General features: G+C 43.7%; 1 protein-coding gene across 1 annotated transcript in view; it reads right to left on the minus strand.

Moving 5' to 3' along the window:
* The window catches only part of BRWD1 (bromodomain and WD repeat domain containing 1), a gene marked incomplete in the record, with an annotated part of 4,378,631 nt that overhangs the window by 2,327,698 nt on the left and 2,031,641 nt on the right, over window positions 1–19,292 (minus strand). The window contains 1 exon segment of the mRNA XM_044071461.1: window positions 10,433–10,616. Within this exon segment, the coding sequence (XP_043927396.1) occupies window positions 10,433–10,616 (184 nt within the window).

A 19,292-nucleotide genomic window follows, 5' to 3' on the forward strand; every position in this document is an offset into this window, starting at 1 on the left:
CCACAGAAAAAAGGTGTCTATGTAGAATCGAAATCCTATCACCAAACTGTCAGTTGAAGAGTGGACAGGTGGGGATGGATGAGCAATCCCTAGTCTTGTGCAAGTCCACCCTGTAAGGTAACTTGCCATAATTGCTCTTGGCTTAATGCAGAAGATGGAACCAATGCTGTCTTGGCCAAATGGAATTCACCAACAATTTTTTGGGAGCATCCTGTTGTACTTTGAACAGAAACGTTTGGAATGAGGGGATGGGGAGGGAAAGCATAAAGAAACATCCCCTTCAAAGAAAAAGAGAGGGTGTTCACCTTCCAAACCAGAGGACCTGAGACAAAACAGTGAAAGTTATTTGTTTAGAACGGAGGAAAAAAGATCCATTTCAGGAGTACTCCACTGGTGGACAATGTCCAAAAACACATCCCTGTGAAGCCTCCATTCATGGGACTGAGTTATGGAACTGTTCAGAGAGTCTGCCACAATGTTTGACCTGAAGGAATGTAAACTGCCTAAAGAGTCACTTGATACTGGATAGCTAGTTCCCACACGAGGGGTGCCAACCAGCAAAGATAAGACCTTACCCCAAAGTCTGCTGACATACCACATCACTGTGGTATTGCCAGTAAACACCTCGACAGATCCTGGGGAGAGGAGAGGATAAAAGGCCTGAAGGCCCAGCAGAAGAGCTCTCTTCTGGTTGACGTCGATGTGGTCTTTCTGTTCATAATATTCACTAATATATGCGAGAGATGCAATTATACAGCCAAACTGGAGGCAAAGCTCTCTCAACCCAAGACTGGAACTGACAGTCAAGAGGAGAAGGTAATACTTGCAACACACCACCAGTCTCACATAGACCTAATAAACCAACACCGGCAAATAACACACATGAATACATGAAAACATACTCGGAGGCTCTAAATAAAAATCTGCAAATGCAACAGAGACCTCCAAAGAAGACATCCAAGCAACGTCCACAACCCATCACCAACCATGAAACACATACATAATCAGTGTGCCATGCAATCACAGCTCTTAAGGCAAAATAACATACCCAACACACTAGTAATAGGCGACTCTATAGTCAGGCACACTGATGTCCCACTAGCTAGGCTGGACAAGGAGAAGGTTACAGTTAGCTGCTTGTCAGGTTCCAGGATCCGCCACATAACACAAGCACTCAGGTCACTCCAGAACAAGTACAAATACGACTGTGTCATTGTCCATGTTAGTGTGAATGACCTCAGATGTACCTCCCTGGACTACATGAAAAGAGACATGGAAGAGCTCTCTGATCATGTAGCCCAGGCCGGTATGACCCTGACCCTGAGTAGCATCCTGCCCTCAACCAAGAATGATGCCACAGTATAAAGAAAAAATGATAAATTTTAATAATTGGCTCAGTTTCTAGTGTCATTCAAAAGGGATCCAGTATCTGTCGGCCTGGGATGACATGCTTGACAAGCCACGTTGCTTCGCAAGAGATGGCTTGCACCTGTCACCCTTAGGCTTTCGAATGCTGGCCAAGGCTCTTGCTGCCCCCATAGTGCCTTTTTTAGGCAAGGCTCAAAAGACAAACCCACCACCATAAATAGCACAAGTAACCAAAAACTGAGGGTAATGCTACACAACGCCAGAAGTCTAAACTTCAAAATGCACGCACTCGAGGCACTCCTCAGTATGGAAAATATCGACATCTGTGCAGTAACAGAAACATGGTTTAAGGCTCCCGAGAGCACCCCAGCACTACTAGGCTATAACTCATACCATACCTTTCGGCCACAGAACCGGGAACGAAACACAAAAGGCGGGGGTGTATCCATATTCATCAAGCATACCCACACCTCCAGGTTAGTGGTGCAGCACAATGCATCAGAGATCATCCATGTGCAACTAACAAGGGGCAAAACTGCAATCCAAATTGTAGCTTGCTAATGACCACCCACCATGACCTAGGACCCCCATTCCGCATTTCTGGAGACACTGGGAAATATGAAGGCCACACCAAACACCCTAATACTGGGTGATTTCAATTACCCAAACATAAACTGGGAGAACTACTCAAGTTCTAACTCCCTTGCCCAATGCTTCCTAGAATTTATAAACTCGAATGCCCTGGATTAACTGGTCAACACCCCCACCAGAGGGAACATATTGGACCTGGTCATCACCAACATGGGCGACCGGTGTTCCACACCGGAGGTCAACCCCATGCTGGTTAGATCAGACCACAGACTAATCACTCTGGATATCCACATTCCACCCCCACCCCCAATCAAGGAAACCACCGTGAAAAACTTTTCAAAAGCAAACTTCACATTACTCAAGACCAAGGTGGAAAGGTTCACAGCCCCCATGCTAAAGGACAATGCTGTCCAAGCTGCTGAAACCTTTACAAAGGCACTCTATGAGCATCTGCAGGAATGCATGGATCGTGTTATCCCAAGTAAAACCAAGACTCACTCCTCCAAGAAAAGGAAACCAGTTTGGTGGACCCCTGCCATAAACAAGCTATACAACAGAAGGAGGAAACTAGTACAGAACAGAGTAAAATCCCAAGAAGGAAAGACATCCCTGATAAGTATCAGCAGGAATCTACGATCCCCAATTAAATCATCCAAGGCTAGTTTCGAAAGAAAAATTACCAATGACTCCAAAGATAACCACAAAGCGTTCTTTAGCTATGTCAAGGACCTAAGTGGAAACTCTCACATCTACTCTGAGTTAGTGCAGAATGGCACAAAACACACTGAACCGACTGATATTGCCAACATTCTGGTAGACAGGTTTAGTGCAGACTTCACCCCCCTCTCACCCCCTAAAGGGCCCATAACCATACCAGAAGAATGTAGGGCCACATCAATCACAGACACACAGGTTAAAACAGCCCTATCCAAAGCCAAAAACACAGCTTCAGTGGGACCAGACTGTGTCCCAGGCTGTGTCTTACAAGAGCTCAAAAATGAACTAACCCCTCACCTAAACACACTGTTCAAACTCAGCCTCTCTTCAGGCTACATACCCACAGAGTGGCACACGGCAACAATTATCCCATTCCACAAAGGTGGAGCCACAACAGACCCCGGGAACTATTGTCCTATAAGCCTGACTAGCCTGGTCTGCAAGGCTATGGAGCGCATCATCATGGAACTCATTGAGAGACATTGGGAACCTCCAAACCTTGGACCCTACCCAGTTTGGCTTTGTTAAGGGCAGATCATGCCTCCTAAACCTGGTGGACGTCTTTGGGACAGTTACCAAAGCATTAGACGAGGGAAAGGAGGTCAACACAGCCTACCTAGACCTCGCAAAGGCTTTCAACACCATTCCCCGTTCTAGTATTATAGACAAGCTCACCAGCTTGAACATAAACCCCTACGTCATGAGATGGGTTGCCAACTGGCTCATGGATAGAAGAGTTGCAGGCTCTACGTCAGACTCTAAACCGGTTATAAGTGGCGTCCCCCAGGGCTCAGTCCTAGGACCCCTCCTGTTCGGTATATATTTCTCAGAGGTACAGGCAAGCATAGGACTATGGCTGACCAAGTTTGCAGACTATTGCAAACTAGGGGCCATAATTGATTCTCTGGCTTATACAGACACCCTCCAGAAGGGTCTCACTGAGATGGATACCTGGTGTCAAAATCATGGCCTCAAGCTAAATGCCAAAAAGTGCATAGTCATCCCCTTTGGAAAAAATAAAGCACCCACAAACTACCACATAGGTGGTAGTCCCCTAAATACAGAAAATGTAATAAGGAATCTGGGGACCCAAGTAAATAGTAATCTCTCCTTTGATAATAATATTGCCAAGGTGGTTAGAAAATCCTTCTATGTGGCCCACCTAATCACAAAAGGGTTCACATCTAGAACAAATCACTCATTAAACCCATCACTCATTAAATCCATCATAAAATACAACACCCCAACTGGGATGTACCTTACAAGACACCTGCAACAGTTGGAAAAACCACAAAAGTACCTCACCAAGAGGATTACTGGCCTCAAACAGATGCCCTATGCAGCCCAACTCAAGAAACTCCAGCTGTACTCAGTTGCATACCGCTTACTCAGAGGTGATCTCTGCCTGACATACAAGGCCATGTCCAACCCAGAATTGATGGACATGCTCCACCTAAAAAAAATAAATCACGGAGAGCCACACACTCTAGACACATAAACCTCACCACAACGATAAATAGGACATGATGGAGGAATAGATTCCTGTCTCAGAGACTCCCCATGCTTTGGAACAGGATTCCAATATACATCAGGCAGAGCCCCTCACTAACACTCTTCATGAGAAACCTTGACGGGTGGATGGGAAACAGAAAATTTACCTCGGGGATCACTGCAGTGGCTCTGCTGGACAGTGGCGCAGGGAACTAATGGCTCTGCTGGACAGAGGCACAGGGAACTAATCTAAGGGGGTGGCGAAAGCCAACACATTCTGGCTAGGCTTATAAATGCCCTTGGGCAGACAGCCTAGTACTTAACTATGAACCTATAAGGCGACCAGACTCCCTGCACCTTTAGGGAGCCGAAAGCTGCTCCCCCATCCCACATCTGAAGCATATGTGAGTACCTCCTCAGAGGAAAGAGGTGGATGAAAATGGAGCCCTGGATTGAGACAACTGCTGAATCCACCACTGAAGTTCCTGCTTGACACATGGAAGATGACGAACAAAAATTTCAAAGGGATGCTAATGCTGAAGCCAAACTGACTTTACAAGCCATTGAAGTTTTTTCATGTGAAGTTTGGCAAACTGGAGCGTAGGAATGGTGTAAGCCATAAACCTCAGAGCTCTCAGAAATTCCTTTGCAGTTACTGAGATCAGAGGAAGAAGGGATTGAAAAAAGGAAATGAGCATTAGAACCTTGGGAGGAGGCAGGGATGCCAACAAAAGAACATTCTGGCTCTTGCACCCCAGAAAGACATGATCCTGAGATGGAATCAGAAAGGACTTTTTAAAATTTATAGTGAACCCCAGGCTCTGCAAAAGGGAGGTGGCAAACTGAAGATTTTTGCAACAATGCCTCTGGAGAGGATGCCTGAAACAGCTGGTTGTCCAAGTAGGAAAAGACTAGGATCATTCCTTAGCCTGCAAAGAAGCAATCACAGGAGCAAGGTAATTGGTAAATACCCTTGGGGCAGCAGTAGAAAGGCCAAAGGGCAAAACACAGCACTGAAAATGCCAGGAAGCAACAAAGAAATGAAAAAACTTCCTGAAAAGGGGATTAATCCGGATATGAAGATAAGCAGCCTTGTGGTCCAAAGACACCAGATAAGCCTGAGGAAGCAACAAAAGGTAACCAAGTCTGAAGAAACAACATTCAGAAAGAGGGAACCTTCAGAAAAGTGTTTATGTGAGAGATGTCCTGAATAGGTCTCCAAGTGCCCTCTTTCCTGGGCACCAAAAACATTCTGGAGGAAAACCCCTTCCTCCTTTGGGAAGCTGGACTTCCTGAATAGTTCCCTAAGTCAAGAGATCCTGAAGCACCCTTGGAAAGAAAGACAACTATTCCTGAGGGGCCGAGGAATGCTCATAAAACAGAAAAGAGATTTCTACACCATAAAATACCCTAGGTGAATAATAGACAAAAAAGCAGAAATTATAAGTAATGTTTAACCAAACAGGAAGAGAAAAGGAAAGACAAAGAGAAAGAGGAGTTAGGTTGAGAAGAACAGGATAGTCAGACAACATCTGTTTTGTCAGGAAAGCAAGACTTCTGTGGCACAGAAGTTTTGGTGGCTTTAGCAGGAGAAGACCGCTTTCCACCCTTGAGGGGAGGGGTGAGACTGCCTGTGAAAAAAGGCTGGCTTATTTGGGTAATTTCTCTGAAGTTTAGGTACAGAAGAAACAAAAACAAGTTTACGTTCCTGCAAGGCATTGTCCTTATTCTGAAGAGACAAACAAATCAGTAGCAGCTTCTCCAAACAAGTGCTTGTTGTCCAGAGGAGCATTCATCAACTTAGCCTTAATGTCATCATGCAAATGTTGAAGTCGAAGCCAGGAATACCTCCTCATCACAAAACCAAAGGCAGCATCCCTATAAAAAGCATCTGCTGCATCACATCTACATTTAATGGAATGGCAAGCCACTTGGGATGAATTCTTTAACAGAGAAGGAGCAATAGTTGTCCCTTCAGAGTCTGGGAGATCAGAAATTACCTGACATGGCTGGAAAAGAATGGCCAGACTGTATGTACACATATGGGTCTGACAACTGACTGCTCTAAAAGCCAAGGTAGCAGAGGTATAAACCTTCTTACCTAGCCTTTCCACATTTCTGCTGTCTTTATCAGAAGGAAGTAACTTAGCAGAAGGCAGCAACTGAGATGGCTTTTCTGAAGCCACAGACACCACAGAGGGGTCAGCAGAAGGACACCTATATAGAAATGTATAGTCCTCAGGCACCCTATAAAACCTGTTGGGTTTCTTGGGGGCAGGGGACTGGGAATCAGGGGCCTTAGGTGCAGCAGTAAAAGCATCCAACAAAGCAGCCAAAACAGGAGGAACAGAAAGTCTAAGAGAATCCATTTGCAGGAGCTTGTGATACCTCTTTTGTACCTCAGAAACCTGGGTACAATCTTATTTAAAAAACACCATAATTCTGGAAATTGTATCCCCAAAAGAAATTTCCTTGAAAGCTGTTTCAGGACAAGTAGATTCCTCTTCCTCAGACCCATAGTCTAACGGAGAGGGAATCTAAGATGAATAAGCAGGGGATTCCTCATCTGAATCCACCTCCTCCTCAGGGGAATCCTATTCAGAGTCTTTTAAGGGGAGTGACGATGAATGGGAAGCTGGAACAGAGACTCCATGAGGAGGTTTCAAAGTCATCAAAAGCATTAAACAACCCCCAAGTGAAATTCTGCCACTCATTCTATGGGTCCTTAGTAGCTGGAGAAATATGTTTAGTCTTTTGTTTTTTCTTCAAGGGGTCATCTGCCTTATAAAACTTAGAAGGCTCCAACCCTGGAGAACATTCAATACTAGTAGTAGGAAAGACAGCATTCAATACCAGTAGCAGGAACTTCCTCCCTGACCAAAATCTGATGAACACTCCTAGGCCCCTCAGAAATAATCAGCCATGGTTCCCCCTGAACCTCTGAAGCAGACATCTGCAAGACCTCCAAGGATGTCTAAGGGTTGTGTTCATGCCAGCCTTCAAAACGATCGTGGCAGATCAGCTCTGTGATCCTTTGGGCTTGCATTAGCCTTGGGAGAGACATCTGGCGGAAGATACACAGCAGAAGAATCAGACCTAGACTTCTTGGCATTCTTCTTCACAGACGTCTGTCCCTCAAAGCAAGAAGTTCCTTCCATCATATTTTTAGCTAAAAGCTTAAGACGTTGGTTCTTCAAATGCAAAGCCAAGGAAGAAAGCTGACTACAGAGTCTTAGCAACAAAGGCCTGACAAACTGAACAGGACATGTGGTCGTGGGAAGCACCAAGACAAAATAAGCACTGCCTATGACTGTCTTTATAGAGACTCTGTCTCCCACACTGACATTTACTCTTCTTGGATGACATGAAACCCCACAAGCAGCAATGCAAAATAAAAATATGGAGATGATTTTTCTGAGCTGTGATGCAGAATCGGAATTGCCTAGACATGGGTAAGGCCTTGCTGTGTCTAATTATGGTGGCTGCCAAAAAAGTAATTACTAGATAATGGAAATCAAAATCAAAACCAACTATATAAGTAGTGAATATAGTAAAGATAAAACAACTGGAACTGAAATTTTAGAAAAGGGTAGGAGAAAACTACATAGGAAATGTGGGAACAACACATACAGGACAGGAATGAGGTTTAAAAGAAGGCAGGACTTAAATGAGCTATGTAATGTGTGCCTGAAATGATTGGGTAAATTTTAAGTGATGTATAATGTTTGCAACTGGGAGTGTGTTAGTATAAAATGCTTGCAACTAGGACTCTGTCGGTGTGGTCTATTCTCATTTATATAAATGTATGATAGTTTAATAATGACGTTTCTTGTTTTAAAAAAAGGGGGGGGTCAAGAAATGAATAGCTTATGTAATGCTGCTTAGGTCATATGATATACTGCAATTTATGTGAAATATGTTTGTTAATGTTAACTTCTTAATACAGTTTGATTACTTAGGTATGCATGTAAATTTGCCTATGTCACAAGTGATAATTCAATAAAGGTGTTTAAAAACAATACAAAAGAAAAAGATAAGGTCAAAAAATCCCACCAGGCACTTATCTGAAATGGCTTGGTGAACCAGCAACAGAAAAGGCACTCAGACCAACAATCAGGAGACGGTGTTCAGACTGATGGCAAAGTTCTTCTGAGGATAGTACATCTGGACATCATCGTTATACTACACTATGTGAGGAGTATACGTGTGACATAGGGTGTGTACCTTAAAGCAACTTAAAGGCTCTAGTATGCTGGCTGGACATTGGGCCACCCTTGGCAGGTGATTCCTTTTGTAATGAATACTGCAACAGTGAAATGGAAGGACACCACAGTGATATATTCAATAATAAGCCATACTGTTGATTAATTTACAAAGTTTTCTGTACAGTTATAGAGCTGATTTTTGGGATAGAGTGTTTGTTGCCCTTGATGACAACTCTTCTGCGTAATATTTTATAATCAGAAAATTCTAGCTGACTTGCTGTTTAATTTTAACTGCATGACAGGGTGGCATTTAGTAGTACAATAAATCGGGTCTATGTTGCTAGATCGAAATTACATTATCTCGAACTAGCAACATCGAGACCAATTAAAGCAAAGTGCACTACATCGAAAGTGCACTTTCGCAAAAGCCGGTGCTACGAACCAGCAAAAAACTGATCTAAACAGTATTTTGCAGGGGGGCAAACCCCCCTGCGCCCCCACCCCAAGCCCCCTACTTAACTATACTAACTCCGAGATCGCACTACAGTGGGGAAAAGGATACATTTCCTTATCCCCACTGTAATGCTCATCAGAGAACAGGCTTTTGCAGAAGTGCACTTTTGCTAAAATGGGTTTGATCTTCTGGTTGTCTAAAAATGTGAGAAGTAGACCGAATAAATCAGCTACTTTAATCCACACTGTAATGTTTCATGGAGTACAGTTCAAGCATCACATTATAGGCACAGCAATACACTGCTGCAAAACAAAAGACAAATAAGTATACAATACCAGATGTTCTTTTCAATGCATGTTTTGTGAAAATGTGGTAATATGGCAAGTATGTGAAACTGTACATAACTGATAAGTAGGTGGATAAAGTACTCTTGCAATAATCTCCAAAACAGGTATCAGCACTCTTGCAATAATCACATTCATCTACACATGGAATAGGTAAAAAAAAAAAAAAAAAAAAAACTGGGTGTGTGGGGCTTGGTGACGCTTTCTCCCCTGCTTCATAATGACAAGTCATTCCTGCTGTCTCACCATCCATCACCAGGTCTAATATTATTCAAATTTCACCTCAACTGCATCTGTAATTTTTACCAGAGTTGACGTGGGGGGGGGGGGGGGGATAATGTTCACCATCTGCCAGGGAAGGGGTTCATTTTTATACCTAACCCCAGGCTTCCCAAACACCATAGCTGCGTGGTTTCATCACTATGGGCACACAGTAGGAACATGCAATGTTTTGCTCCAGCTTTCACAGAAAGCTCAGACCGATTTCTGGCCTAATTCAACTTAGACCATGCACTCCCCTTCATGATCCCCGGCTTCTACCAGGAACAACATGGGGACATCCAAGCAGCTGCCTCTCCCTCCTTGGCAAGGATATACATCCATTCCTCCACTACTCACCCAAAGAGTTACTCGAACAAAGGTCGTCTTGTTCACAGCCATGTCTTCATCCCTCTATGCCACCAGTGTCCCAGAGGTTATATTTATTTGCACACCACTGTGGTGCTTTTACAGAATGCTGTTTCTTTTTAATTTACCAATACTAGCCTTCAAGCTTCAGCCATGAGCTCATAATTCCAAATATGCAATGCAGTGTTGTCCTTTAAGATACAGAGCAACCTTCAAATGTTAAGAGGCTGATCACTAAAGCCACCTGGAGCTCTACTCATACTAAGTACCACTTTCTAAATGAAGACCATGTCTGTAAAGGCAGAAAATAATCAACATTTAAACGTCAGTGCCATATAAAAGAACATTCTCAATGTAAAGGTAAACTAGAGGACAACAGAATCTCAATGAAACAAAGTAGCTCACAATCTTGGAACAGAGTCTGTAAATAAAATCTGGAGCAATGAACAATGACCTGTTAAGTATTTCACTGTAAACGTAAAATGTACAACAAAAAATTACCATTTACTATTAGCAGCTAAGCTTAAGTCCCACTACAACTCTGAATATAACTATACTGAAAACCTATATAAATGACACAAAATCTGAGAATAACAGAACAGAAGAAAACAGATACCAGAAAAAAGAATGGTCACCTGCTAACAGAGTATGGAAGGTCAGGGACTACCACTCTTCGTTTCCAGGCTTGAAGATCTCTTTCTGTGGCAATTTGACTACGAGGGGCATTTTGATGCATCTGGCGCACTCCTTCAATCTGACCACTGCGACGCAGTCCTATGTTTGGTGGTGACTGAATATCTAAGCTTGGACTTCTAAAACCTAAAAAATCATACAGATTTTACTTTCTATTTCCATGCATAAATAAATGACAACGTGAACCATACACAAATTAAAAAAAAAAAAAAAAAGCAAGCATGTTATAATAAAAACTAAAACAGCTAATCAAGAATTTCCAGAGACTATTCTGTATAACCCCATAATACAAATATTTTAAAACCAAACTAACTTTGCCTAAAAAAATAAATAAATAAAATAAAACCTTGTTCTCATGGGAGCTTTGCAGTTCAGCCACAATACTAAGGTTTTCAAAACTTACAGTTAATTGGGGAGCTCTGAGATTGGCAGCTGGCTGAACAGAGTGTTAGAGCTCTACCAGTGTGAAAACCAAGACTTCAGCAAAAAAAGATGATAAAAGTTATTGCCTTTGGATTAATTTGGTTAACCACCTGGATGTCAAAAAATAATAAAACTGGAAAGCACTAGAAAGCCTTAAACTGATACAAACACTCAACTCTCCTTGTTAATAAGGAGAAATTAATTGTAGGCACTAGACAGCCTATAATTGCAAAGTACCTTGCTAAGGTAAGGGAAAACAGCTCTTGTACTTTACAAAAAATGCACCAAACCAGGCATGTCCAAGGGTCAGCTTCTGGTGATTTCTCCTGTCCACCTGGTGAATCTGGGCATACTGGGGCAATGTAGCAATTGCCTCATGTACGCAGACAACCCTCTCCTCCTATCACCCAACACTATAACCTGCAAGAGATGCACTTACATAGCCAAACTGGAAGCAAAGCTCTCTCCACCCAAGATTGTGCTAGACAGTCAAGAGGAGAAGGTTAGCATCCGCACTACACCTCAAGCAACACATAGCCCTTCTAAACCCACACCACCAACACCTTCACATAGCAAAACTAAACCCTCATATGTGGAGGCCCTTAACAGTAACCTGCCCAAGCAGCGGAAACGCAAACAAACACCAGTCACAAACAAAGTGTCACATAGCTCACATCATCAGTGTGCCACCCAACGGCAGCCCTAAGGCAAGACAACGTACGCAACACTTCAGTGTACCTGACTATAGAGTCACCTATGACTAATGTCCCACTCACCAGGCTGAACAAGGAGAAAATTACAGTCAAATGCCTGTCGAGTACCAGGATCTGCCACATAACGCATGCACTCAAGTCACTCCACAACAAGCACAGATATGACTCTGTCACTGTCCATGTTGGAGTGAATGACTTCAGACGTACTTCCCTGGACTACATGAAGAGAGACATGGAAGAGCTCTCAGATAATGTGGCCCAGGCAGGTATGACCCTAGCCCTGAGTAGCATCCTGCCTTCACCCAGAATGATACCACAGTATAAGGACAAAATGATTGACTTCAAACAATTGGCTAAGCTTCTGGTGTCAAAGAGGATCCAGTATCTGTCTGCCTGGGACGACATGATCGACAGACCGCTATGCTTTGTCAGAGATGGTCTGCACCTGTCGCCCCTGGGATTCAGGTTATTGGCAAAGGATCTTCCCACCCCTATAGTGCCTTTTTTAGGCAAAGTTCAAAGGACAAAACCACCCACCATAACAAGTACAAGCATGCAAAATCTGAAGGTAATGCTACTCAATGCTAGAAGTCTAAACCTCAAAATGCACTCTCTCAAGGCACTCCTAAAATGGAGAACATTGATATCTGTGCAGTAAATGAGACCTGGTTCAAGGCTCCAGACTGCACACCTGCAATACCAGGCTACAACTCTTAACACACTTTTCGTCCACCAAACCAGGACCAAAACACTAAAGGTGGAGGAGTGTCCATATTCACCAAGGATATTCACACCACCAGGCTAGCTGCCCAACACAATGCATCTGAAATTCTCCATGTGCAACTAACACTAGGTAAGACTGCAATCCAAATTGTAGCTTGCTAGAGATCCTCCACCATGCTCCAGGATTCTCATTACACCTTTCTAAACGTACTGGAAAATATTGATACAACCAAACACCCTAATACTGGGTGATTTCAACTACCCTGCCATTAACTGGGAAAACTACTCGTGTACCAACACCTTTGCCCAAGGGTTCTTGGAATTCATAAATTCCAACGCCCTAGATCAACTAATCCACAGTCCCACCAGGGGCTCTAATAACCTAGACCTGGTCATTACCAACATGGGAAATCGATGCTCCACACCTATGGTCACCTCCTCGTTGGTCGGGTCTGACCACAAGCTAATCACCCTTGACATCCACATCCCTCCCCCATCCCCCAGTAAGGAAACCTCTGTAAAAAAAACTTCTCCAAAGCCAACTTCATGCTACTCAAGTCAGAAGTGACAAACTTCATGACACCCATGCAGACGGGAAATGAAAGTTCGACTGCTGAATCCTACACTAAGGCACTGTACAAGCACATCCACTCATGCATGAATCAGGTGGTCCTCTGCCATAAACAAACTTTACAATGAAAGAAAGAAACTGTTGCAGAAAAAAGGAAAATCCCAGGATGCTAAAAGCTCCTTTACCAGCCTCAGTAAGAAGCTGAGATCCGCCATAAAATCTTCCAAAGCTAGTTACGAAAATAAAATTGCCAATGATTCCAAAGACAACCACAAGGCAATCTACAGCTATGTCAAGAATCTAAATGGCAATGCTCAGATCTGCTCTGAGCTACAACAGAATGGCATTAAATATACTGATCCCAAGCATATTGCCAATATCCTGGCAGATCGATTCAGTGCCAACTTCACCCCCTCTCACCCCCTAAAGGGCCCATCTAAATACCGAAAGATTGCCAAATTCTGGTAATAATGGCCACAAAGGTAAAAACCGCACTCTCCAAAGCTACGAATACAGCATCCATGGGACCAGACGATATCCCGGGCTGTGTACTACATGAACTACAAAATAAACTGGCACCTCACCCAAGTGTCATGTTTAATCTCAGGCTTCGTGCCCACTCAGTGGCGCACAGATACAGTTATCCCACTCCACAAGGGGGGATCCATCTTGGATCCTGGGAATTACCGCCCCATCAGTCTGACAAGCCTGATCTGCAAGGCCATGGAACGTATTATCATGGAACTTATAAACAAAGACACTGGCAAACTTCAAACACTGGACCCCACCCAGTTTGGGTTCCTGAAGGGCCGATCTTGTCTCCTGAACCTGATTGTTCGAATCAGTCTCCAGAGTTGTGGACGAGGGTAAGGTGGTCCACACAGCCTATCTGGACCTCGCCAAGGCCTTCAACACCATCCCCCATTCTGGAATTATAGATAAACTTACTAAGCTGGGCATTAATCCCTACGTCATTCGATGGGTGGCCAACTGGCTTACTGACGGAACCCACACTGTAAAAGTAGCAGACTCCAAATCCAGCTCCAGACAAGTGACAAGTGGAGTACCTCAGGGTTCAGTCCTGGGACCGCTCTTGTTTGGCATCTACTACTCTGAAGTACAGGCCAACACTAAGGGACTCTGGCTAACAAAGTTCGCAGATGACTGCAAACTGGGAGCCATTACTGAATCCTCAAATAATGTGGATATTCTACAAAAGGGCCTTACAGAAACAGATGCTTGGTGCCAGAGCCGTGGGCTCAAGCTCAATGCCAAGAAATTTGCAGTTATCCCCTTTGGAGAAAAAACATGTACCCATGAATTACCACATAGGTGGCAGTACACTAAACACCAAAAGTGTGATAAGAGACTTAGGGACAAAGGTGGAAAGTGGTCTTACCTTCGATAACCACATCGCCACAACAGTCAGGAAATCCTTCTATGTGGCACACCTCATCACTAAGGGCTTTTCATCCAGAAAAAAGGAAGTCACTGTCCTACTGTATTCATCCCTCATTAGACCCATTATAAAATACAATGCCCAGTTTGGTATGCACCTCTCAAGACATCTGCAACAACTGTAAAGGCCGCAGAAATACCTCACTAAAAGAATCAGAGGCCTAAAACAGATGCCCTATGCTGACCATCTAAAGAAACTCCAGCTATACTCTGTCACATATCATCTACTCAGAGGCGATCTCTGCTTAACATACAAGGCCATGTCAAACCCAGAGCTGTTGGACATGCTACATTTAAAGAAATCCCAATCCCTCAGAGCCACATGCTCCAGGGATCTAAACCTGGTCATCACAATGAACCAAACATGCTGAAGGGATAGGTTTCTGACCCAGAGACTCCCCAGACTTTGGAATAGACTACCCATACATGTCAAGCAGAGCGCGTCTTTGGCCCTCTTCAAAAGGAACCTTGACGATTGGATGGGAGACAGCAAATTCTCCCTGGGGATCCTGTCAGTCGCCCTGCTATACAGGGGTCCAGGGAAGTAAATATTGTGGGAAGAAATAGCCAGGGAATTGTTATGGCTAGGCTTGTACAGGCCCTAGGGCCGATAACCTTGTACCAACCTATGAACCTATAAGGGAATGTCAGTGAAAGAAGGAGAAGCAAAAGGTTTTTGTTGAGAAAAATGTAATGGCTGAAAAGCAGGAAGAAGACACATTTGTATTCTTGGTGCAAGAAGAAGGCAGCTTCTACCAAGCTAGAAGTGGGACACTAGAAAAATAAAGTGAAATGATAAAGATTAGAAAAAAATATAGGAAATCCTAACTGACTGATTTGTAGAAGTTTGAGATTAGAACACAGGAAAGAATGACAAAAAATGGAGCTTCCCAGACAGAAATATTTCAAAAATAGTACAACTTGAACAAGAGAGCACTGACAGAGAAAATGAGATTATCTGCCATCCCACAAAGTGGGAATAAGCAGTCTCTATCAATTTTATGAGAATGCAAATAAATAACTGGATCAGAGTTCCACAGCAAGAGCTATTCATTGAGAAAGCACATGGCGTATATGCACCAAATATTATCGTTAGGAAGCAGCAAAGAGCTGTTCTACTGAAGATCCATATGTAGCATCAAACAGTGATGCACCTGAGTAAAATGCTGCAGAAGGGAAAAGATAATGAAAGTTGGTGATTGAGTTTTTTTTGAAAAATGACTATTCATTTTAACACTACAAAACAGTACATTCATGCAGCAATCAAAGGATGCCTTAAGCATGAGACTGGACTGAGACTCAAGTTGTTATAACCAGCTGTTTTCAAAACATACTGCTCAACTCTCTGGATTTTTGCCTCATATTTTTGGTCAGGTCCTCATAAAATTTGCAGATTTCTGGCAAATCAGTGGAAACTGAAGTAATTTAATAATGACAGACATTTGAGTTTCAGACTTCATATCCTTCAAAACATGCATGTTAATGCAAAACCTCTTATTCTAGCAACTTTCTAACAGCAATAGTTAAACATAAATCCCTATTTTGGGGCCTTTGCCCCCCCCCACATTTTTGACTTTGTCCAGATTTCTTGCACTAAGAGTTTGGGAAGTATGTTTCAAAATGTTTTTTCATGGTAGGCCAGATATGCAGGGAAGTTGGAAAGATAAAGGGGACAAAGTTCTGTCAACAGAAAACAAAACAGCAAACTGCAGGAGAATCAGCTTCTCAGCCTTCCCACCAGTAAAAAGGGCCATGTAGAGACTGCCACCGTAAGCATTCCCACTATTTCAAAGAAATATTTGTTCTGCCAGGGCATAAGAAGCAATGCAAGAAGGTTTGAACTATACTGGTTGCATTAAACTAGAGACACAGTAAAAAAGGGCAAAGTGGTTTTCATTTTTGAAAGAAAAAAAAAAAAAGAAGTTATGTCTTACTATAACGTTCCATCTGTGTTGTTGACCTTCTTCCATTCATCACTGATGGGTCGGTTCAGAGTCCCTCGGAACCGTGTTGGCCTAATACTAAGCTCGCGTAAACCAAAAACTCTCAAGGTAAGCTGCTACCCACAATGCCCTTCTCCCTGTTACCTCAGATCGAGTCTGCATAAGACATAGAAGTAAAGCAGAGGCCATTTCTGTGCAAAAACCCTGAAAACACCACAAGAACCCATGAGATCCACCAGGAGCCTTTGGTGGGGGACGGAGGGTGGGATGTGATTAATAGAAGAAGATCAACAACACAGATGGAACGTTATGGTAAGACAACTTCTTTATTTGATTTTGTTAATCTTCTTCCCATTCATCACTGATGGGACAGAATCCCAAGCTACTGGAGAAACCTGGGTGGCCCTTATGAAAGAACATTCCTGAGCACCATTGAGCCGAAAGCCGCTCTTCCCCTGAAGACCATATCCAACTTGCAATGTTTGATGAAAGTGTGTGGTTTAGCCCAAATGGCTGCTGCGCAAATGTCGTCCACAGATGCTTTAGAGTGAAAAGCTACACAGGTTGCTATAGCTCTAGTTGAATGTGCTTTGATATTGTGAGGTTTAGGCTCATCTGAACGTGAATATGAAAAAGAAATAATCTCTGAGCCAGTTTGATAAAGTGACTTTTGACACAGCATATCCCATTTTTGGACCAGAGAAGGAAATGAAAAGATGGTCTATCTTGCGGATAGATTTAGTCCTAAGTGAAAACGTAGTTGCCTATGCACGTCCAAGGAGTGTAGGCAGTATTCTCCTTTATTGGAATAGTTTGGGAAAAACACTGGGAGCTCGATGGATTGGCTCACAGAAAAATCAGTAACCACTTGGGGAGAAAAGATGGATTAGTACATAGCGATACTCTGTCTTTATGAAATATTAAGTACGGTCTCTTGATGCATAAGGCCTGTAATTCTGAGCTCCGTCTAGCTGAAGTGACAGCTACCAAAAATAGGGATTTCCATGAGAGGAATTTGAGATGACATTTTGCAGCAGGCTCAAAAGGGGGTTGAGAGTGAGACTGCAGTACTAGGGAGAGATTCCATGCCTCTAAGGGGCGCCTAATTGGAGGTCTGCTGTGAAACATTTATTTGAGAAAGGTTTTGCATAGGCGAATGGACATAAGTGGAGTGCCCTCTGATCCGTTATGGAAATTGGAAATAGCTGCTAAATGGACTCGCATGGTAGAAGCTGATGCTCCATTTTCAAAGAACTCAGATAGGTAATGAAGGATAACAGAGACCGGAGCTGAGAAGGGATCTAGCATCAGTTATTTAGACCAAAGAGAAAACCTTTTCCATTTATCTCTGTAAAGATTTCTGGTGGATGGCTAATGGAAGGCCAGAATGATATCGCGAACAGGTGAGGAAAGGGCTTTCTGCCTGGCGACTAATGGAATTCGAGAAACCAAGCAGTCAGCTTGAGAGTGGACAGATTTGGGAGAGTCAACCCTTGGGGGTGAGAAATTAAGTCTGGACAAGTGTCCAGGATCCATGGAGGCTGTAACAGATGAGCGGAGGAAGGGGAACCACACTTGACAAGGCCGGAATGGGGCAATGAGGCTCACCTTGCATCTCAACTGAGTTGCTTTCTTTAAAAATAGAGGTTTCAAGGGAATTGGTGGATAAGCGTAGAGGAGACCTGTGGGCCAATCGTGAGTCAGAGTCCCCCTAAGGGACTCCTCCTCTGGGGGAAAGAGGGCAAAGTAGCTGCTGCATTTGTTGCTCGAATGGGAGGTGAAAAGGTCGCAGCAAGGCTGGCCCCATTGCCTGAAAGTCTGACGTCACTTTGGGGTTGAGTGACCAGTCGTGTGGAAGTAGAATGCATCTGCTCAGCCTGTCCGCAATACGTTGGAACTCCTGGGATGTGCGTTGCTATAAGAAAGCAGTCAGAAGCCATCACCCAGTGCTAAATTCTCATGGCCTCTCGACACAGGGGGTAGGATTTGGTTCCTCCTGGTTTAATGATGTACTAGACTACTGACATATTGTCTGACTAAATCGCAATTGTTCCAGATGGAAGGAGAGGATGTAATGCCTGCAATGCTGACAGCACTGCTCTTAACTCCAGAACATTGATATGCAGGTTGGCCTCTAAGCTCGACCACGTGCCTTGGACGGTCTTTCCTGGAAAATGCCCCCCCATCAGGGAAGCATCTGTGGTTACAGTGGCGTTGGGTTGAGGTGTCTGAAAAGGGCGACACCAAAGTTCTGCATATGGCCTCATCCACCAGATGAGATCTTGCTTGCAAGAGTTGGTTATGAGGATCTGTGAGTTTAGGGGGTGAAGATTTGCCAACCACTGGGACAATAGGAGCCATTGTAACAGTCTCGTATGTAACCTTGCCACAGGAACTATCGGAATGGCTGCAGCCATGGACCCTAGAGCCTGGAGATCTTCCCTTGCTGACACCTTTTTTTGACAGAGTATCACACGTACTTGCAATTTTAATCTATGAAGCCTGAGAGTCGGTAGAGATACCAGGCACGTTCGAGTATCAAAAACTGCCCCTAAAAATTCCAGCTGTTGGGTACGTTGCAAGTTGGATTTCTCCCAATATACAGTGATGCCTAGGGACTGCGCTAGTGAAAGTGCGTAATGGAGGGCCATGGGCAGAAGAAGCTTGGTGGGGGTGGAAAGGAGCAAATCATCTAAATATGGAAACACCTGGAATCCTTGAAGTCTCAGATGAGCTGTCACCACTGCTAGACATTTCGTGAACTCTCTAGGGGCCGCTGAGAGGCCGAATGGCAGGGCTCGGAACTGGTAATCATTGGCTCCTAGCCGGAAGCGAAGGAGACTCCTGGAGCATTTGTCTGTTTTGATGTGGTAATACGCATCCCAGAGGTCTATCGAGCACATTCAAACATCCTCCCTTAAAAATGGGAGAATGGATTGAATAGTGACCATGCGGAACTTGGTTTGTACAA

The sequence above is a fragment of the Protopterus annectens genome, chromosome 5.part0, assembly GCF_019279795.1.
Source record: "Protopterus annectens isolate FY-2018-M chromosome 5.part0, PAN1.0, whole genome shotgun sequence".
Classification (NCBI taxonomy): domain Eukaryota; kingdom Metazoa; phylum Chordata; order Ceratodontiformes; family Protopteridae; genus Protopterus; species Protopterus annectens.